The sequence below is a fragment of the Sus scrofa genome, chromosome 13, assembly GCF_054392235.1.
Source record: "Sus scrofa isolate SSC_HxYL_T2T_F1_AM1 chromosome 13, Sscrofa_HxYL_maternal_Yorkshire_Landrace_v2.0, whole genome shotgun sequence".
Taxonomy (NCBI): Eukaryota; Metazoa; Chordata; class Mammalia; order Artiodactyla; family Suidae; genus Sus; species Sus scrofa.
The window spans coordinates 134,413,505-134,436,372 of NC_139395.1; the positions used below are offsets into that span (position 1 = coordinate 134,413,505).

At 45.3% G+C, this 22,868-nt stretch overlaps 1 protein-coding gene and 1 long non-coding RNA gene across 5 annotated transcripts in view; both read left to right on the top strand.

Annotated features, from left to right (window-relative positions):
* The window catches only part of LOC146397623 (uncharacterized), a 44,352-nt gene that overhangs the window by 9,064 nt on the left and 12,420 nt on the right, over positions 1-22,868 (top strand). For all 4 annotated transcript variants that reach the window (XR_014824393.1, XR_014824394.1, XR_014824392.1 and 1 more), the window contains one exon: positions 7,151-7,258. This is a non-coding gene — a long non-coding RNA (uncharacterized LOC146397623). The remainder of the gene's footprint in view (positions 1-7,150; positions 7,259-22,868) is intronic.
* SOX2 (SRY-box transcription factor 2) lies at positions 4,344-5,303 on the top strand. Its single transcript, NM_001123197.1, is given in 1 exon segment — positions 4,344-5,303. A coding segment is annotated over 1 exon segment (960 nt).

Here is a 22,868-nt window from a genome sequence, read left to right on the forward strand (position 1 = left end):
TCTTCCTCGGAATGGTTTGTGAGTGGTTAAACAGAGCTTTCCCCCCAATACTGGTGGTCGTCAAACTCTGCTAATTAGCAATGCTGAGAAATTCCAGTTAACAAGGACATTCTCCAAGACTCTGCAGGTTCCCTGCCGTTTGCCTTCATTTCCATAAGAAGATTAAGAGAGGAGGGGAACACACTCAAATGCAGATGCAGAAAAGAAGCGTTTTTTAACAAGCATCATAATAGTAAGATGCTTGGCTAGTTCTCACCTAATTACTGCAAGTTAAACCTCTATTTGCCACTAAGAAGAAAAAATAAGTCTACAGTCCCCTATCTCCACAAAATTGTTAGTTGGCTTCAGATTTAATACTTGAGGAGGGATGAGGGGAGTTTAGGAGGAAAATATCAATGCAAAAGATTTTTAAATAAAATTGAGTTACACTTGTTAAGGATTTGAGGTTGAAGCCTATAGTAAAACAAACTCAAATCAGAATATCCTGGGCATTATGCGTTTTTTCCTTAATTTCTAATCTTACTCTGAAAGTGCAGTTTTTGCTGCCTAAAAAAGGGAAATATTACAGAGTCTTTAGATTAAGCACTTTCAATTTTCATAAATTGTGCCAATGGCAACATTTTAAATTCTCGGAGGATGAAGCACCCTCTTCCAAGTCTTATTTTGATTCCCCAGTAGTCAATGATGTATTGTTATTAGTACTGTAGCCGTCTGTTATAAACCTAAAACAGTGCTGCTTCTGTCATCTATGATGATTGTTATAGTTATTATTATATTTAGGGCCCAGTAATGGTGCTGGATTGAAATAGAGTGGCCGGTGATCTGATTTTTTAAATGTATATGTTCTTAAAAATCTAATGAGAAAATTGTTCCTGCTATCATCATCTTCTTTAATCTTATTTTCATAGCACATTATTATGCATAAACACCAGCCACAGTTAGTTTATTGCTTTGATAAGTACAGCAGACTTAATTAAAATAAAGCTGTAAATAAATGCAACCAATGATAACACAATTGTAATGTATTTCCATAGCTTATTTATATGATAAAAGCAATTAACAAAAGACCTAGCCAGCCCCTTTAACCTCTTAAATGCATTATTGTAGAGTTCAGACACAAACACATGCATCTGAGAATGTATAAAAGCTTTCATATATCATACCAAGGAAAAACTTGTGCCTCTTATTACTACCCTTTAGAGAGAGATTAATATTTGCTTCTATAACCATCTGTTATTAATATTTACTTTAATGTATATATACTACCATTATCCACACCAACCCCTTGGTTTTTTGTTTTTTGGGGTTTTTTTTCCCCCTCAAACTTAATTATCCATAAGCTTTTAAAAAGTTTTTGGAATAATGCTATTAAGCGCGGACCAATGCATACACAATCATAAAATGAATTCTTGGTCTGTCTTTCATGGTGTCTGGACAATCATAATTCATTCATATGTTGAATCTCATAATTTGTACCTATTTTTTCCCATGGTTTAACCTCCCACTTATCTCGAGGTTATATGTACATTTCTAAGTTAAGCGAATTAAATCCGATTCTTGTGATTTGATTCCATAGCTTATATGTTAACTTTTCTTTTGTTTAGATTACGTGTAATTAGTTTGATCTTCTTCCCATCCCCCTCATTTTTTTTCTTTAATTACTTCCAAACACCTTTTGAAGATAAAAGCAATAGTCTTTGGAAAAGAGAATCCACCAGTAGGGGGCGCACCAGCCACATCCCTGAAACCAAACGCGCTGAAAAGCCGGTGGCCGCCTTCTCTTCTCCAGCTCAACTCAACCTTTTCTCTTTCCTAATCTCCAGATCCATGTTTAGCTTAATATTACACCTTGAATAAACAGAAGACACTGCTTTATTTTGAAGAGTACCATATATTTATGAGTTTCCAGAAGGCTAGCTTCATCCCTCCCTAGTTCCTAATAAGTAAAAAACAAACGAAAGTAACTTCAGAGCAAAAAAGAGAATTGCAGGGGGAGAGGCTGATGGGAAATAGCAATTTTTTTAAGAAAAGTCTGCAAGATTCTTTTTCACAACTTTTCTGGGTTTCCAGTGAGCATACCTATCGAGTTTGACAAGAACTGAAACGCCTGTGAGGTCAGGGAATGGAAAACTTGGGAGGGAGTGGGGAGGATGGTTATGGGAAGGTTAGTAAGGAACAAAACAATGCACAGTTTGTAAAGATAATAAATGGAACGTGGCCTACGGATACTATTCAGTACATTTTCTTAGGGTGAGTAAGGGTAGATCAGGGGAGGAGGGGGGCGGAGAAGAGGGTTACAGAAGAAAGAAAATAAGTAACCCTGATGGTTTAAGCCCTTTATAAAAAAATAAATAGCATCAGGTTTTTTTTTTTTTCTCCCCCCCCAGCCCCCGGCTTTGTAGTCAAGTGCATTTTAGCCACAAAGATCCCAACAAGAGAGTGGAAGGAAACTTAGACGGGGCTTTGTTTGACTCCATGTAGCGACAACAAGAGAAACAAAACTACCTATTTGTAACGGACGTGCTGCCATTGCTCCGCGCATTGAGCGCCTACCTATTGAAATCTTTACATCGGGACAATGGGAAAGCGGCTAAAATTACCCTCATGGGTCCTGGGAGGGCAAGATTCCTGAGCCCCTACTCCCGCCCCCATCCCTTCCTCCTCCAGCCCGAGCCTTGAGGGGGCTTCCCCCCTTCCCCAGTCCTGGTCGCCTTCCTCCAGCCAGCCCGGCCTGCACCTGTGCCTGAAGAACACTCCCAAGCCTGGAGCCCCCTCCGAGCGCAGCCCCAGCCCCTGGCGGCAGGGGCAATGCGGCCGTGGCCGTAGCCGTGGAACTCAGTGGGGGGAATGCCAGGGCTGATTCTGCTCGAGTCCTGGGAACTCTGCGTGGGAGGTAGTTTGTAAGCTCAAAAGCCACCTCCAAGCTGTGCCCTGGGATGCCAGGAAGTTATTACCCTCCCCCTAGTCTTCTGAGCGTCCTTCTGTTGCTCTTTCTTCCCTCAGCCCCCTTTGGAAACCGGCACCACTGAGATCCCTCCTTTAGGAAGGCTCAGCAGAATGGGGAGAGAGAACGAGCATCCCCTTTGCACTGACAGAGTGGAAAAAGATGGGTAGGAGATGTGGCTGGGGTGAAGGCAAACCTCCCGGTTTCCTGCCCGGAGGGCTGAACTGGGCAGGAAAGAGCAGGGATTCGGCTGCTCACCCAGGCCCGGCCTGGCCTCAGCTCCAGTCCGAGCAGGATTTAGTTTTAAAACAGAGCAAATTACGTGGAAGCAAGGAGGATTTTGAGGACAGAGCTTTCAGTCTCTTAACTTCTCGTCGGGACAGTGTGACAAGGGGGTGAGCGAATGTCGACACCCTTGGAAGAAGAGGGGCAACCGGAAGAGCTAGGTTAGGGAGAAGAGCTGGAGCGGCTGGAGTTGGGGGGAAGTGTGCGGAGGAGTGGGAGAACAATGACACACCATCTCCAGCTCAGCCGGTTTCCTGAAATACTAGTAGGACAGTCGCCCAGAGCCACCCTCTCTGCCCTGCCCCACCCCCACCCCAGCTTCTCGTGCCCCTGCCTCATTTCAGCAGCTCGCACCAAAAAGTAAATCAAGATTAAACTTAAAGAAGAAAAAAATCATACTCTTAGTGCTGTTTACCCACTTCCTTCGAAAAGGCGTGTGGTGTGACCTGTTGCTGTGAGGGGGGATACAAAGGTTTCTCAGTGGCTGGCAGGCTGGCTGTGGGAGCCGCCTCCCCCTCCCTCTTCGCCGCGCCTCCCCTCGCCTCCCCCGCGCGGCCCGCGGCGCGGCAGGCCCCGCCCCCTTTCATGCAAAACCCGGCCGCGAGGCTGGGCTCGAGTGGAGGAGCCGCCGCGCGCTGATTGGTCGCTGGAAACCCATTTATTCCCTGACAGCCCCCGTCACATGGATGGTTGTCTATTAACTTGTTCAAAAAAGTATCAGGAGTTGTCAAGGCAGAGAAGAGAGTGTTTGCAAAAGGGGGAAAGTAGTTTGCTGCCTCTTTAAGACTAGGACTGAGAGAAAGAAGAGAGAGAGAAAGAAAGGGAGAGAAGTTTGAGCCCCAGGCTTAAGCCTTTCCAAAAAATAATAATAACAATCATCGGCGGCGGCAGGATCGGCCAGAAGAGGAGGGAAGCGCTTTTTTGATCCCGATTCCAGTTTGCCTTTCTTTTCTTCCCCCAAATTATTCTTCGTCTGATTTTCCTCGCGGAGCTCTGCGCTCCCGACACCCCCGCCCGCCTCTCCTCCTCTCCCCCCGCCCGCGGGCCCCCCAAAGTCCCGGCCGGGCAGAGGGTCGGCTGCTGCCGGCGGGCCGGGCCCGCGCACAGCGCCCGCATGTACAACATGATGGAGACGGAGCTGAAGCCGCCCGGCCCGCAGCAAACTTCAGGGGGCGGCGGCGGCGGTGGCAACTCTACTGCTGCGGCGGCGGGCGGCAACCAGAAGAACAGCCCAGACCGAGTTAAGCGGCCCATGAACGCTTTCATGGTGTGGTCCCGAGGGCAGCGGCGCAAGATGGCCCAAGAGAACCCCAAGATGCACAACTCGGAGATCAGCAAACGGCTGGGCGCCGAGTGGAAACTTTTGTCGGAGACGGAGAAGCGGCCGTTCATCGACGAGGCCAAGCGGCTGCGAGCGCTGCACATGAAGGAGCACCCGGATTATAAATACCGGCCCCGGCGGAAAACCAAGACGCTCATGAAGAAGGATAAGTACACACTGCCCGGAGGGCTGCTGGCCCCGGGAGGCAACAGCATGGCGAGCGGGGTCGGGGTGGGCGCTGGCCTCGGCGCGGGCGTGAACCAGCGCATGGACAGCTACGCGCACATGAATGGCTGGAGCAACGGCAGCTACAGCATGATGCAGGACCAGCTGGGCTATCCGCAGCACCCGGGCCTCAATGCGCACAGCGCGGCTCAGATGCAGCCCATGCACCGCTACGACGTGAGCGCCCTGCAGTACAACTCCATGACCAGCTCGCAGACCTACATGAACGGCTCGCCCACCTACAGCATGTCCTACTCGCAGCAGGGCACCCCTGGCATGGCGCTCGGTTCCATGGGCTCAGTGGTCAAGTCCGAGGCGAGCTCCAGCCCCCCCGTGGTTACCTCTTCTTCCCACTCCAGGGCGCCCTGCCAGGCCGGGGACCTACGGGACATGATCAGCATGTACCTCCCCGGCGCTGAGGTGCCAGAGCCCGCCGCCCCCAGCAGACTTCACATGTCCCAGCACTACCAGAGCGGCCCGGTGCCCGGCACGGCCATCAACGGTACACTGCCTCTCTCTCACATGTGAGGGCCGGACAGTGAACTGGAGGGGGCGGGGGGAGAAAATTTTCAAAGAAAAAGAGGGAAATGGGAGGAGAGTAAGAAACAGTATGGAGAAAAACCCGGTACGCTTAAAAAAAAAAAAAATCATCACCCACAAAAAAAAATGACATCTGCAAAAGAGAACACCAATCCCATCCACACTCAAAAAACCGCGATGCCGGCAAGAAAACTTATGAGAGATCTTGGACTTCTTTTGGGGGGACTATTTTTGTACAGAGAAAACCAGGGGGTGGGGAGGGTGGGGAGGGCGAGGGAATGGACCTTGTATAGATCTGGAGGAAAGAAAACTACGCAAAACTTTTTAAAAGTTCTAGTGATACGGTAGGAGCTTTGCAGAAAGTTTGCAAAAGTCTTTACCAATAATATTTAGAGCTAGTCTCCAAGCGACGAAAAAAAAATGTTTTAATATTTGCAAGCAACTTTTGTACAGTATTTATCGAGATAAACATGGCAATCAAAATGTCCATTGTTTATAAGCTGAGAATTTGCCAATATTTTTCAAGGAGAGGCTTCTTGCTGAATTTTGATTCTGCAGCTGAAATTTAGGCCAGTTGCAAATGTGCAAAGAAGAAAATTATTCAGATTTGGACATTTTAATTGTTTAAAAATTGTACAAAAGGAAAAAACTAGAATAAGTACGGGCAAAACCATCTCCATGGTATTCTTTAAAGGGGCAAAAGTTTTAGATTGTACTAAATTTTTTAAACTTACTGTTAAAAGCAAAAATGGCCATGAGCAGGTTGACATCGTTGGTAATTTATAATAGCTTTTGTTTCCCAACTTTACATTTTGTTCAGATAAAAAGCAACATGAAATTACTGTGTTTGAAATATTTTCTTATGGTTTGTAATATTTCTGTAAATTTATTGTGATATTTTAAGGTTTTCCCCCTTTTATTTTCCGTAGTTGTATTTTAAAGATTCGGCTCTGTATTATTGAATCAGTCTGCCGAGAATCCATGTATATATTTGAACTAATACCATCCTTATAACAGGTACATTTTCAACTTAAGTTTTTACTCCATTATGCACAGTTTGAGATAAATAAATTTTTGAAATATGGACACTGAAATTATGCTTGAGTCTTTCATTTACTTGGATAACACTGTGTTTATACTCAACTCCTCGGGGAATATACTGTGCGCAGCCAAGAAAGCAAAGTACCTAAAACCTTGGTATTCTAGCCCAGTAGCATGTTTCAATGTGAAATGCAACAAATAAATGGCTAGATGATTAATTGAATAAGTACTCTTGAAAAATGGAAATGCTTATGTCATTTCCAAAATAGAAACGAGGGACATATATTGTAAATCCACCCCCTCCTTTTCTAAGCAGCATGAATAAGCATGATGGGGACTTAAACTGATTTATGCCACTTGTTGCCAGAAAGGAGTCAATTCTAAAAATTTTCATGTAGCTTAGCAGATGGGGTATTGAGCCAAATCAGAACCAGGTTGGCTGGTTTTGTTTTCATTTTCTTCACAGCACAATGGCCCTTTGGAACGTGGTTATAAGGGAAAATGATGCTTCTTGTATCGGAATAATTGCAAACTAGACTAGCAAAGTGCTCATCTGCTGGGTGGTTGTTTGGATTACTCTGGCCCTGCTATTGTCTGAGAAGAAATAAGTGGTTTGCTTTCTTTGTTCCTTGACTTCATAAACTTTCTCTTACATTTTTCTGTTTAGGGGCGAGGGAAATCAAAGAGCGTCTTGCAAATCTCCCTGACTTATCACGGCTATTATTACTATTATTATTATTTATTTTCTTTTTTCCTCTCTCTCCCTCCACGAATTCCATTTCTTAAATTGGCAGCGCGGTTCCAAGCCTGTAGCCCCAAATCGGATAATCTCTGCAGCTGATAACAAGCAAAAGAGAAGCCAGGCAACAGCCATAGTAAAGAAGAAAACAATCAACTCTGAGGTAGATATTTTACTTTGTCCGGTCTAATCACATTTGAAGATGATTGTGCTTTTGATCTGTTAACCATGTTTTACTACAGTGGTGGAGAAGTAGGGGGAGGAGGAAAGGGGTGGGGAAACAAGGTTGGATTTGTTTTCTTTTGCCCTAGGAAAGGTAAAGAAAGACTATAGTTGTCCTCAGTGGGAGCGGAAAAGTTGAGGAATCGACATGGTCTTTGAATTAGCGGTGTTTCTGTATCGCAACCGACGCGCACGCTTTGGCGCAGGCAGAGAATCTGTAAAACCGATTCTGAGACTTTTCTTTTTATTCGCTGCTTACCTCGCTCTTCTTCCCCCACCAACGGGGACCAGGAACCTAAAATCCGGCATTAAGAGCGTAGGTTTCCTTCCTACAATTTCAAGGGCTTGTTGTGTGAACTTGCTACAACTTTGGAGAAGTTGGAATCCAGCTGCACTTTCCACCTCTGAGTAAAGCACCGGCTGCAGCCACTAAGTTAGCTCATCCCGTTGGTTTGCATCTTCTCGTTTCCAAGAAATTATTTCTTTCTTGTGGTGTTGTTAATGTTAGTTTTGGACTCAACTGGGGATATATCGCATTTTCTGTATTTTTATTTCATGTGGATTACTTTATTTTAGGTGCTTGTTGGGTTTTATTTATTCCTTTTTTTAATCCTCATTTTTAGGGTAATATTGTACTGGGAAAGGACAATTATTATGCCAGTTCCCAATTCTAAGTGAGGCATTTCCCCCCCTAATTAATGCAGAGACTCTAAAAGAATTTCCCCCAGCCTGGCCAGCCATTGTAATGCATATACGGATTATTCACGTGGTAATGAGCACATTCGCCAGTTCTTGCTCACACATACGAATAAAAGAAACTTTGAATAAAGATCCAAGATCCAAATGATCTTGTTGGGGGGGTGGGGAGAATATTCCCGGAATTTAAGCCAATCAACTATATGGTGTGTATATATTTGAAAAATAAAAATAGAAATATATTAGAAATGTATATTGGTATTCAGAGTAATTGCACTGTGCTAACCTCCTAACCTCCTTTTTAAAAAAAAGAGCCCACAAAATCAGACTAAAAACAACAACTTTTTGGCAAAATACTCAGGTTCAAATATTTTGCAAGAGGAAAGAGCAATATCATGAAAAGTTGAACTAGTTTTGAATGATTATTACTGTCTGCATAGAATGAGAGAACTACTGTTCCCCTCCTAGTCTTCTATCTCCTAACCAAATGAAAGCCAAAATATTTTGTTTGCAAATATAAACCATTTTGATAAACTGCATTTGAGGAAAATCACTAATTTGATTGGGTTAAATGGTTCCCCAAGATGTGTAGTTTCATGTCAAGATTAATATTGAACATACAATATTTTAATTATGACATGATTTCCAAGAAGAGGGTAAACCTATAACATTGCCCAGAGATGATTATCTTCCAGTGCTGTTAGAGTGTTCAGTTCCTTCCTCGGAATATTATCCTGCTGACTAAAACCATTCAATTTGCAGTCAAAAGAGTGAATTTAATGTTTTGTTAACCTTATACACAGAATAGAAATGTGCAGAAAGATGAGATTATAGTTTGTTCCCTCTGCAATTTTTTTCTTTCCCTGCACCACCCCCTCCCATACTTTAAATAAAGAGTGTTAAAATATTTTGCTGAGCTGTAGTAGATTAGCAAGGTTTCTTGCCAATGCTGGGAAGCTGGTATTACAGACGGTCCCAGGGGAAAATGGCTCACATTAACCACTAAATGAATATTTGACAAGGGCTCATTCGGAGGTATTATTACTATAAACGTGTCCCTACTGGACTTTTCAAGGGTCAAAGAGCAACGCTTCAATTAATTATTTAGTCTGCTAGTAGATTTGGTTGTAATAGCTGTACTTATTTCTAGAACCGACACATTCTTACAGTAGGAAATCTCAGGAGAATCTTCTCCATCAGCAATGCCTTGGATTGAAATACACACAGAGCCCTGGAATTCTAAAGCTGACTTTTTCATAAAATCTTTTCCTGGACTGGGAGTGTGTGTGTGTGGGGGGGGGGGGGTATAGTCTCTTTTCCAATATTATTTACTGGTTTTGGCTTAAAAGAAAAAACAACATAATAAGTTATCTTAATTTTGACATCTTATCTGGTGTGGTCTTTTAGGGCCTTGTAATTTGGTGAGGGGAGGGATTTATTTATAACCTTTACCTTTTTAAAGTGGGGATGTCAGGATTTCAGAAATTCAGGCAGGCTTTGAATTTAGAAAGGGTACATCTTCCTGTTTCCCGGTAAACTTTGGGTTTTAAAACAGAAGGCTCATAGGCTGAGTACTAGCAGTCTGAGTAAACTGGGGTACAAAATAATCCCTCCTCCATTTCCTACCTATTGGGCTAAACACTTCCAGGTATAGTGGGGGCAAGTGTTCCATTTCTGCCATGTCATAAGTTCCTCCGTGGCCCCAGGTAAAATGGGAAGGGGATGATTTTGAGTTAGAGTCTTTGACAATAACACAAGGTGAATGAATAAGAGATAAGCTGAAAGGGGTGGGGGACGGGATGCAGTAATTACAAACCCAATTCATTCAGCTTTTCAGAACTTTTGTTGTGGGAGCTCCATTGACGGGTTTTGAGCTGCCACTTTTCTCACATTATAAAGAACTGATCAGCGCCTCAGGGGGACAAGAAATACCGCTTAACTGCATAGTGATGGGGTCTTCATTTAGAACCCTTACAAGAAGAAAATTAAACAGTGCCTTTGTGTGCACAAGGTTTACTTTTCAACTGCTAACAGTTTATAGCTAACTGCTCTGAGATTGAAGTTTGACTGTGGTTTGATCACCTGCTAGTTGGCACTGCTTATTTATTTATTTGTTGTAATTAAAAGAGGTTTTTTTATATTCCCCTCCCTTTTATTTATTGCTTTTGCAAAACAGGTGCTTATATTTTGCTTGGTGGAAGGAACTTCCTTTGCCATGAGCTTTAGCAGAGGCTTGCCTTAACATTCTCCAGCACTTCCCCCTCCCACTATTGCGTTAAAATAATTTGCATCTCACTGTTTTTTATGCTGCCTTTCCTTACTCTCAGAGCAAAGGCTGCTTTTCAGTACAGCCACAAGTGAGATTGAGAGTGGGTGTTGATTTATTTCTTTTTTGACCAAAGTAGGAAGATGACTGGATAAATTTCCTTAGGGACTTCATCTATGAAGTGACTCCCTTAAAGACTGGAGAAAGAGAAACTTCTTGACCTTTACTATGAAAATATGGATGAAGTCCAAAGGGACACAGCTTCCGGAGTTCTAGAGTAAGCAGCTGTGGAGGGAACTTTCCAAAGATAGGGAAATTGCCTAAACCAGAGAACTGGTTCTGGGTCTTTCATAGTTATTTTCTATTTAAAAAAAAAAACAAAACTTTCGTGGAAATATGACCTCTGATACCACCCAGGAAGACTTTATGACCTCTCTCACTTCTGCCAATGTGGTCCAGTTTTACACTTTTTGTTTTCAATTTTCGTATGTTTTGTTTATGCAGCCTTTAGGAAATAATGGGCTTGACTTTCTTATTTTGACTAAGAGACTTATCTTTGGGAGGGTGGGTTGCTAAGACAAGGTCAGGATTTCCTGTGGCATGGAGCTCTTTCTGTATATGGTTGTAGATGGATTTTACTTTCTAAATGGTGTAATGGTGATATTTCGGATTCCTTGAGCGGTGGACTCAGTTTTTCTTCAAAAACAAATAGACCGTCCTCCTCTCACTTCAGAATGCGAAGATATTTGCTACTTATGGGATTTTGGACATGAGATGCTTGCTCTACTTTGCAAAGAACTGTCAGGTGATTTAAAATCTACATAGAGTCACTCGTTTCGTTACCCTCGTCTGCCTGCATGTGTAGAATGAAGTGTGCACTGTTAGTAAAGATTTCGGTGCTTTGAACTATTTTTCGCCTCCCTCCCTGGGCTTCTGTGCTGGCGCAGCTCGGGGCTGGGAGCTTACCGGCCTCCCACCCTCCCGCCCCAGGGAGCGCTCCGCGCCCAGCGCCGGGAGCGGATGCGCGGGCAGATGGAAGCTGAGGCGGGCTAGCTCCTGGCCGGGGACTTGACGTCACCGCGGCACTGGCCACGGCCCCCGTGGGGCTCCTTGGGAAGTTGCCGCGTAGGGCTCGCGTTCTCCCTGCCCAGATTCTGCCCAAATGGCCCGATTTCCTCTCCCAGCCCTGGACACTGATGCGTGGGGCAAGTCTGAAAAGTCTCCGGAGGCGTCACAGGCCCTCGCCCCTCCAAAGTCCTCTACCTCCTGCACCCCAGCCTTCTCCACGTTGACTTCATGGTGCTGAAGATGGTTCAAGTCCCCAAACTTCCCAAATCAGAGGGTGACTGCCTCAAGTTCTGCCTTCCTCATGCCTCTTACCCCAGACCCTTACTTTAAAGGATTATTTGTCCCTGTTTGGTGCTGAGGCTCAGCATTATTTATCCCGCTCTTAGTGCTTCCCTAAGTCAGAGGCTTCGGATTGGCATGGCTGTGGGAAGCTACAGGAGCAATGTGGGCTCCCCGGAATATTGGGCCCCTCTAGGATCAGGGCAGGTAGGGATAGGATGCAGACATTTCACTTGTCCATTTGTAAAACAAGGATAATATATAGTTACCTCGTAGAAGGTGAGTACAAAGTCATCTTGACACAAAATACGATTAATTGATAGCTATTACTTTTCTCACTGTCCAGGGGAATTAGGTGATAAGAAAAGGCAAAGGGTTCTCATTTTAGACTCAGAGACCAATACAGAAATTTGGGGTCTTCCTCTCCTTTCTGTGAAATTATCCTTGTTCAAACCACACTTCTTCCTTTTCCAAGTGCCCTTCCTAGCTTAAGGTTCGCCTAGGAAGTTATCCTGCAAACTTGACGTCCCTGGGCATCTTCCTGAAGGGAGGGATACCAACATTCCAGGCAAGAACCGCCCCCACCCGCAGAAGGCAGAAAAATAATTACTGTATTAAAAGGAGCGGTGAATTCTTCCCGAGGGTTCTTATCGCTGGCGGCCAGGCCAGAAACGGGACTGCGCTCCCACCCCCACCTCGTGACGTCAGGGTCTGCAGGGCCTCGGGGATGGGATGATTCGTTTGAGTGTTCCAGAAAGGGCAATCCGAACACTTGGAGGGCGAGGCCAGTAGAGCTGGTCTCCCTCCCAGCACCCAGCTCCAGCGATTGAGGCTGCAGAGGCTCTTGCCCCTCAGAGCATAACTAAATACACAGATAGCCAGAATCTTTACCACACATACACCCAGGCACACAACACCAATCACTGTCGCTGTGGCACTCGAGCTTATATGTGTGCCCTTCATACATACACACATATATATAGTTATATATATTTATACATATAAAGTTACATAGTTATATAAAGTTACTTGATTTGCTAACTAGGTTTTTCTGAGGTCTGAATGAGTTGTTTTTGGTTTACATTTGCTTTGTTTTGAGATTCTCAATAATTTGCACCAAAGCCTTTACAAAGTACACCATAGCTTTATTTTATTTGGCTGTGTATAAGTTTCAGCAATGGATTAAGAATTAGCTTCCCAAAAGTTTTCTGGTTCTGATATGGAGCCATGGTTAGGGCGATTGCTTCTAGCTTCCATTTCCATTTTCTCCTTTCTTCTCTACTCCTAATTATATGTGTAGCTTCTAATATCTTTTTAGAATCAAGAAAGTATTGCCGAGAGAACTCCTTGGAACAGTGAATTAAACTGTAGACATTTGGACCATGCATCCATGTAAAATGGATAAAATTAGATGTTGGGTAAAAGCTCCTCTGCATTTCTCAACTTTTATTTAAAAACCAATTTAATTTATTGAATATCCTTGCGATGCAGGAGGGGTCTGGGAAACTAGGCCTTATGCTCTGATATTGGTTCAGACTAATGATTTTCTGAGAATTAGCCAATATTTCCCAGGCAGCCAATTTAGTATCAGCTCACATCCAGGTCGATTTGACTATCGCACTTAGCTTAAATCTGGGCTATTGCATAATATTACAGTTTAATAAGTCTGAAATACTAAATGGCAAATCTGTCTTCTGCTCAAAATCCTCTTCCCTTTCTTTGTCTCCCCTTTACCCCCACCTCCAAAGAAAACATCTTAAAATCAAGTTTCCCTTATGGGAATTTGTTTACTCCAACTTCTGTTAAACTAGACTAACACTTTCTCATCAGCTTTCTAAACACTCTCTCATCAGCTTTGTGAAATGGTGCAAAAACGTCTTGGAATCTAAAATGGCAAAATAAACCTGAGCATATGGGGGGAAGACTTCGTTGTTAGGAAATTAATTTAAATGTTTAGCTCACACTTCAGCCTTGATGCCTCCCTTACCACTTGCTTTGCTCACTGCCCACCCCTGGCTTTTGGGTAGCTCACCTCTATTAGCAAGCTGGTTCACCAGCATAAATTATGAATGCATTTCAAGCCACCCTCTGATAAGATAAATCAGGGGCTTTTCTCTTTTGCAAGTTTCTGTTTCCATTGCCTTTAAAACTCTTCTGTGTGCCATGCTGCAGTGTCTTTCTGCAAACTTACTATGCCCATGTAAACTATGGAGGTACATTTTCAATAGGAAAAATAAGGTAATCTTTTTTTCCAAGAAGCCTTACAAGTTAAGGATACAAAATATTTCACGGTTAGTTGTGTGAGCTTCCAAATTAGCTGCATATAAAGTATTTTAGGATTTTTTTGGCTGTCACTGGCTGGCAATACTCATTTTGTGTGTGTGTGTTGGTTTGAAAAGCAGGAAGAAATGTAATGAATTGAGTGCTGTCAGAGATGTCTTCTGTTTGAACAATCTGCGATGGGCTGAATGGCAGGGACTCCCTCATCCAGTGCAGGTGCAGTAGAGCTGGGGAAGGGGGGAGGGGGGCTCCCTCTGTTCAGTCAAAAAGCACCATTCTCCACAATAGACCACACACTGACAGCCAGCGTGACATCAACTCACACTTTCATACTTTTTCCCCCCATCCATAGTTCTGAGTTCACAAAGTGGCCATACAGTAGCCTTGGTTAGGTTCCTTTAATGAACATTTTGTGGCTACATGACCAACACTGAAATCTGCTGAGCCCTGGGAGGAACAAATAGATTTTTTAATCTCGAGTTCCAAATCAAAACGTATAGCCATAGATATTCAAAGTTAAGTTGGTTTCTCCACTCTCTCCCAATATCAATGCCTATGACAGCCCACAGATGATCTGAAAACTCTAAGTTAAAAGTTCTTCTACGACTTACTAGGTTCCAAGGCACTGTTTTCTGGTGTCTGGAGATAGACCAAACAGGAAAGGAGAGAAGGCACGAATTTCGTGTATTTATTTAAATTTAAAAGAACCTCTAGTATTTTATTATGCTTCGTGAGAGGGTTAATCCTGCAAATGAACGGACATTAATCTTGTGGAGTGGAGTCTGTCCCCCTTTGAATTGGTTTTACTAGGAGATAGAGAAGGGGGTTAGGAAAGGCGGCAACTGTTCGAAAACTCTCGACAAAGATGTGACCACCCTTTGGCTGCCCCACCGCTGTAAGGGCCGGACTTTCCGAAGATTTCATTTTCCATTTGTTTAAACTCAGGCCTTGTTGCCTCAAGTTTTAAATGGAATTATTCAAGGAGGGAATGCTACAAGGAAAGCTATTCTCCTCCACCCCTTTTCGCTGCCACCCCCTCCCGGTTCAAACTCCTCTCCGCCCCCACTCCCCCCCCCCCCGCCACTTCTTAGTCTGGGATCCAAAAGAGTTTAGTAGAAAGAGGGAGGGGCGAGGAAAGGACCTTGCGGGCCAGGAAGGTTCCCCCACCGCCCCCGCCGCCGCTGCCGCCGCCGCACGGGGCGAGATCTCCACGGCCCTGCTACTGGCAGATTTCCCTCTGTGCCCGTACTTGCTGAAGCATCACGCCGAGGAAAACTGCTCTCCTTTTGCTTATTAAAAAAACCATGAAACCATATACATTTTTCATCACGGCAACAGAAATATCAACTTTCTAGCGCCTGGAGCAACACCTTTATCTTTCGCCTAAACATTGTTCATTGGATGGGGGCGGGAATAGGCAGACCTCTCGGGGCAGCGGACACAACTTTACCCAACTCCCGCCTTGGCGTGGAGGCAAGGAGTCGGGGGTCCGGCGAGGCAGGGCATAGGGCTAGGGGATTTGGTTGCAGGGTGAATAAGAGCCAAGTTCTTTACCTCAAAAAACACAGGAAGAGACGGGTCTTACATTTCTGTGGCACCCTCTGCTTGTAACTGCCATGAGTTCCTGGAGGACTGCATTAAGTATGCCTACGGCGCCTACTAAAGTCTGGGCCTTGGACGAGAGGCGTCTCCTTCCCCTCGACTCACTGCCCGCCGCTATTTGATAGCTGCCGCGTCTTCCGGCAGGTACACACCCACAATTAATCTTTCTTATTAAAGCTTCCATTCTGTACCCAAGGGGCGACTCAAACCTATTTAGATTTCCTTGGTTGGCTGCACAAATTTAAGTGGGCAAAGAGTTATAAACCTAATAACAGAGAGTGAAAGAGGGATTTGAGTGGAGAAGACGCAAGATTCACTAGGGGTGCAAGGATGCTGCAGGCCTTGCCGGCCCCGCCGCCTCGAGTGTACCCACAGACTCTGGGAAAGGCAGTGAACCTCCCGCGCACACACCGCACGCAACATCCGTACACACACCTACACTCCTACCATTCCCTTCGCGCACAGGTACACTTGCATTGAGATTGCGTCTTCCGGATTTCTTATAAACCCCTCCCAAAAAGGCGGCATTCTCAGAGCATCCCAAACCGGGGAACTTCCAGAGACCCAGGGAAGGTTTGCGCTGTTTGGGATTAATTGAGAATAATTAACACTGGAGACTGTTAATCACTACTTTGCTGCTCTCGTACTCCTTTCGGGTCTGCGGCGACTGCCTCTCTCGCTCCGGCAGCCGGCGCGGGTGGGTTCGCTGGTGAAAGTGAAGACGTAGCGGTAGCTGTCACCCAGTTCGGCTGTACTTTTTTAAACGCTTGCATATTGTTTGATTACTAATTCGAGTTAATATGATCTTTATGGCAACATAACAGTGGATAATTGGCCTTTTTTTCTGAACAACAATGTAAATCACAATCGCTTTATTATTTAATAACGTCAAACGCTTCGTTGGATTGGCCCCGACCGAGAAGACCTTTTCTTTCTAGACAGTGTTGTGGAGGAAGAACAATGAAGATCTAATTGTGGAGATTTCATAAGTTGGCTCCCGTAAATGAACAGCTTAGATATGGAAGTTCCAGCAGATGTGGGCACTATTCGCTGTGGAAACTCTACCCCCAACCCCCAATGCACACAGCCCAAACACTCTATTGGAGGTTTTTTGTGGCGGCGGTGGTGGTGGTGGTCCTCAGATCCTAGCAACCACCTAAATCTTGCAGTAACAATTAGAGCTTTTATCGGGCTTGCTCTTCAGCCCTTTATATTGCCGATTTAGCATTAAGGCATTGAGTCCACATACCAAATTAGCGCAACTCCCAAAGAGCCACAACCACTAATGCGCCCCTTAAGTTCCTGGTTGTTGGACACCTAGAGCACCGGCCTAGGGCTTTTTAAAAGTCTTACTTTGTTTTGATTTGATTTTTAAAACGGAATCACCCACGCAGTATCTAGGTCTAGTAATATACTTTTTCAGGAAGAGTTTTGCCAGGGGCACGAGCCATTATTTTTCTGACGCCTGTCAGAGCAGACACCTAGAGACCCCGCAAATGCAGACGGCAATGCTTGGAAGGAATAGGTCTCCGCTGCCCAAATGAAAGATGAATCACATTTGCCCCCAAAGCCTGAATTCTAACGGTTCTCTATGGCGGCTCTTGCCGTCGCTGGTGGACTGCTATCTCTGGGGTCTTAAGACTTCGGAGTTCTTCGCCAATGCGGAACCCTCAACACTTGGAATTCGGGTCAAGGAGAGAGACTCCGAGTCTACAGCAGGTTTTGTTTTTGCGTGTGCCCGCCTCTCCATTTTATTCAACTTCTCCTGCCCGTCGGGAGGCAGAACAATTCGCTCCCCCCAACCCCCCGCCTGCCTCACTTCAAAGATAAACACGAGGTGCGAAATGCTTCGCCTGCACACGCGTCCTCGGGGCCCCTCTCCCCTTACCCCTAGCGCACCGACTGTGCAGCTGTCCTCCGCCCAGACCTGGGTGGAGACACCCCCCTTCTCTTCCCACCCGCATTTTAAAGCCATCACATCGACGGTTCTAGAGTCACGTTCACATTTTCGGCTCCCTTCCAATTTCTTTCTGGCCCACTCTCCCCCTTTAAGACCTAAAAAGTCACAAGGGGGAAGAGTTGAGAAATTGAGAGGAAGGCAGTGGATTTTCAAAAGTTATCTCCACCCCACCTACATTCCCCCCCCCCCGCCCTGTTAAAAGTGTATTTTACCACAGGAGTGCATTAGGAAACTTTCCCTAACAGGACTTGGGCTCAGTGTTATTCTTCTCCAGGGGCCTGCTGGCCTCCCCGCCCCCGCTGGACAATGCGCGCTTTGAGGCTCGGTGGCCTGCAGGCAGCGGGAGACGAGGGGACTAGGCGGCCTTCCTCCAAGGGGCCCGCAGCTGGGGGAGCGTCGGGCAGGGAGCAGGGCCGGGGAGGCGGGCCACGCAGGAAGAAAAACCATAAAAGCACAATTTTCTTCCCCCTACCCCTCCACAGAGGCCGGCTTTGAGGATGTGGGGGGCAGGGCGGCTGGGGAGGGGGATGTGAGAGATTTTGCGTTTTGTTTCTTTCTTATCCTCCCCCCTCCCCAACCCAAATATTTTATTTCGACCTAGAATTATGCAGCCTAGGTTTGCCAACCCCCTCGCCTTCAGTCTTGGATACCTAGTCTCTGGTTAGTAGTATCTCACCCCGGGTCTTTAACGCTCACACAGACCCCGGCACTCACTTCTTGCCCAGCCTGGCTTCACAATTCCAACCAGCCCCTCCCTCCCCGCTCGGGGTGCCGAGCCCTAGACTGGGAAAAAACCCTGGCCAGGCACCCTGGGACGCTACTTTCTAGTTTGGGGGAGGGGGTAGGTTCTCCTAGAGAGAATATCACTACGCTCCCCTCCAGGCAGCCTCAGGGCAGGAGCTCTGGGATCAGCAGAAGCTCTCGGAGGGTCACCACACTGGTGGGAGCGTTTGTCTGATATTTTAAAACTTATACCAAAAGGGGCTCCAGGGCCACGTGCTGTGCCTTCGAAAAGCCGCCGCGGGCCCTGGCTTTCATAGCCACGGAAGCCGGGCTGGCCTGGAGCGGCTGCGGAAGTCACCGGCCGACGTTAGGGGCCCGCGCTGCGCCGCAGGTCTGGCCGTAGAGCTGAGTGAAGCGAATTATCTGGAGCGTGTTTGATCTCGGGCTGCGTAGTCAGCTTCCGCTTTATTTGTTTGTTTGTAATCTCATATTTAGCAAGCTGGGACTGTGGCAGCAACGGAGAAAGGAAGGGATGGAGGAGGGGGCTTCTCGGTAACCACACCCCTTCCTAATGAGTTAATTTCCATATTTGCGCCTCCCGCATCTAGCGCCCTCTTTTCCCCGACGCTACGGTGCTGTGGCGTCTTGCGCAGTGCGGACGCCTCCACTCTAGACTGAAGTGAAAAAGCTCGCAGTGGGAGCAGAAAATTGGTCTATTGATAACATTCGCTCTGAGTGTTGGTTGATCTTGGCATCACCGGCACGGGGTTGTTCCCCCCGCCCCAAATGGGGCGCACACGGATTGCCGAGGGCTCGAAGACACCCATGCAGGCAGCAAACAGAAAACGACTTTCCTGCCTTTTCCGCTGCTCCAGCTGTCCGATCCCCACTTCCCTTTCTTTTTACCCAACTCCAGGTTTTCTCCCTTCTCTCTCTCTCCTCTTCCTCGCTGGCGCGCGCGCGCGCTCGCTCTCTCTCTCTCTCTCTCTCTCTCTGTCTCGCGCGCGCGCTCTCTCTCTCTCGGTGAGGGCACTGAGGGTAGGGTCGCTTAGAAAGCGCGGGGGATGGGGAGGGGGCATGTAACCCCAAACGAATGAATCAAAAGTGGAAGTTTCAAAGTACATTCCCAGTCCTGAGAAATATAATGTTATCTTGCACTCGAGGGAGTGTGCCGGCCCGAGTATATGTACGTAAGAGAGAGAAGCAGAAAATCTGAGGTTGTGAGATTTGTCTGTAGTCTGAGTCGGTTAGAAGTTAGGGCGAAGACTGAACTTTTGGAGGACCCTCAGTAGAAAACTCCAGGCGGGTTTCAGCTGTTTCTAGCCTGGTTTCCTACACATTTCTGTGGTGATTCTGCTCAGGAAATTGGAGAAACAGGCTTTTACCATTGCTCACTCTCCCCTTACCCCTTCCACAACACCCTCCTCACTTTGCCGCGCGCGAACTAGGGTGTGGGCTCGGGCTTGAGCTCCAAAATAGCATGCTTGTCAATTGCGAGCTGAGGCAGTATCAAAGTGAACTGTCCCAAGTAACGCTTGTCTAGAAGCTGGGAAGAAGCTTAAGCAGCTCGCTTTAATGATGATTTGTAGCTCGGCGAGGGGCACGGACAGCAAACACCCCGCAGGTGTGTGCCGTAACACCACCATCCGGACTTGAATGTAGATTACTCTGGCGATCGTTTGATCGGCCCTTTGAAACCCTTTACAATTGCCTGTGACGAACGGCCAGTCTCAGTTTTTCTCTGAATAATGCCTGGAGGGTAAGTCCTCCGGGCTTTTAAAGAGCTCCAGTATTTTTTTTTTTTTTTTTTTGTAGAAGAAAAAAAAGAAAAACGTTCGATTTTAGTTTAGACATTGTCAACTTTGAGTCGCTAACAGGCATCACTCAAGCTGTTCAGTACTTAATGACTGTTACCATTGCTGTCTTACATATGTGTAATAAAACACATATGAAAACAAAGTTATTAATTTCATTTTCTTTAGTTCCAAACTGCCCTGCCCATTTATGGATGTTTGTGTGTTTATTATAAACATGCGTCATCATTATTATTAATGTCATTGTTAATCTTTATGCCTTCTGTATTCTCTCTGAATTATATCTATTTGGGCAAGTGTGAGTTTAACTTAAACATTTAGGCTTTCCAAAGTAAAACTCTATAGTTTAACCCCCTCAACATGTTCCTACCAACCCCCACCACCAAAATGAAAAAGGTAGTGCTGTTGAACCTTTAATATTTACTTAGAATGTTTACATAAAGGGAGGAAAATGAACTTTTGTCTGAAATGTGCAACAAGCGGCACTTTGATTTCATAAAATAAGTGTCAACAATTGCAAGAGCTTATCAAACTAGGGCAGGGGGTGGAGGGTGGGAGTGCAGTTAAATTAAAGGCCCATTCCTGCCACTTCAGACTACAAAGGGTTACACATAAATAAGTACCACATTTGCCTACTGCAAAAGTTTTCTCCGTGCTTTCTAAGTCACAACAGGGGAGGGGGAAAGCTGTCGTTTATTATCCAGCTCTGGGCAGGAGCAGACCCCAGTACCACGAGGCTCTTAGCTTTGGCCAGCAGAAGAGGGGTAGCCTTTCAACAGCAGCCCCCTTTGTTCTCCCGATCTCTTTCCCAATTTCAAGCTTCACTTGCACATCCCAAGTTTGTGTGTTAATGACGCTATTACCATCTGGCTCGCCCTACTTTCCAAAAGATATAAATCTCCTAGCTCCATTGCCCGCATTATCATTTAAGTGCCACCATAGCCAGAAGAAAAAGATGCTTTCAAGACTCCAGATTCTCTTGCACTGACTACCCCTGGCATGACTCTTCCACTATATTTATAGACTATACATTGGGTGTGGGAGAGCTCCTTGAGAGACCTGATTTCTCAAGAGCTGTCCCTCCAAGCCAAGGAAGACATGCTACTGGGTGAAAGAAGGGCTTCAAATAAATTTTCCCTTAAAATATTTCTGTTTTGTTTGCAGCAGGCAGAGTGTATGCCTCAACATAGTTTTATGTGCCTGTGCCTTCCTTTCTCCCACTAAGCTTTGTAAAAAGTCATGGTGCAACTCCTAGACATTCAAGATGTGCCACTCTTCAAACCCTATTTTGAGCGGGAGAATAGATTGATCTCTTTATGGGAGTGGTGACAGGAGGGAAGGAGGGGAAAAAAAGCCCCTTGAGGCAACTTTTGGGAGCTGGGCCAACTGCATCCCTTCCCTAACCCCTCACTTTTATAGTGCCTGCATAGATGTGTAGGTGTTGTGGGATAGACACACTTTGAGCTCTAGCTCTAGATCCACCTCTTCTTTCCTGGGTAATTAGTGATTTGCGTGTTTTGAGCACAAAAGCTGAGAAACTATAACAAAAAGAGTTGGGCTGGCTTGTGAGTGGCTCTACAATGACTTCATTTATCTGGCCAGGTTTGAGTGAATAGAGCAGAGCAGAGTCTGCCTCTAAGCGTGTGGGGTTTATATTCAGGCCGCTAGCTGATTTGAATGGCTTATTTCCCTTTGAGGGCTTCTGCTATTTGTGGCCCTAGACGGCCACATCCAGGTGTATCTCTCTCCTTGCAACACTCTCTCCTTCCCAATGCTATCTTCACACGAGGCCAGTTCCACTAAGATAAACCAACCAACCCCACAGGTCGGAAGTGGAATTGGAAAGGTGAACTTCCCAGGTTCCTAAGACAAGTTCTTAAAATCATCAAGATTTAAGCAGACCCCTCTCTCTGACGCTTAAAAAAAAAAAAAAAAAAAAAAAAAAAAAAAAAAAATTTGTCAGAGATAGCATCTTTAATGAAATACATTCTTTTTAAGGGATGAAAAAAAATCACCTGTAGTATATTCCTAATACTTTGAGCCCAGAAGATGCCTAAAATAGTGATTAATTTATATCACACCAGTGTAGTTGTTCCTATGTAAAAGCCACTTTTTTAAAAAACCAGTTCACCTTCCTGCTTTTTCCCCCAAACTCAAAAAGATCTTGTTTAGAAATGTGTATCCCTATTTTTTCCTTTGAGAATATTATCAAGTTGATATGAACAAATTGCAGAGGATATACCATTTAAGTAAGATGCACTTTTAATCACTGATCATTAAAATGGTTATGTTAAATATACTCAATTACATGCATGACTTAACTCTAACAGTACTTTCTATTCTCCCAGCTGCTCACGTATTCCTTAACGATAGTCTGTGGTAGAAACTTGATTATGCTGAATTCATACATTTCGATGGATTTCATCAGCCTAATTAATGCCTCAGTGTGGTCCTGGGGTCTGAATGAACCTTTTACTATGTTTGAGGTTAAGGGCAGTGTTGGAATGTAGGTTTTTCTTTCTTAGTTACTCATGAGGTACTTTGGGATTCTACTAAGCAAGGTAGGTAGCAGTTCTTAAAGAGAAAGACAGCAAAACAAGAACACCTATCCTGATTGCGGTAAAACAAGGCTAATTCCTCATCCTTACTTCCACACCAGTATTTTTGAATTTGATAAACAATCTCCAAATATTTAGTAAAGAGGAAGTGACCACCCCTCTGGTATACCTTAAAAACTACACTAAAATGGAAACATTGAATGCAGATTTGTAACTGGCAGCTAAATAAATTTCCTTTAATTCATCAAGGCTTTCCCTGCTCCCAGTCCTTCTTCCTGCTCTCATAACTTTTAGACTACTTTCCC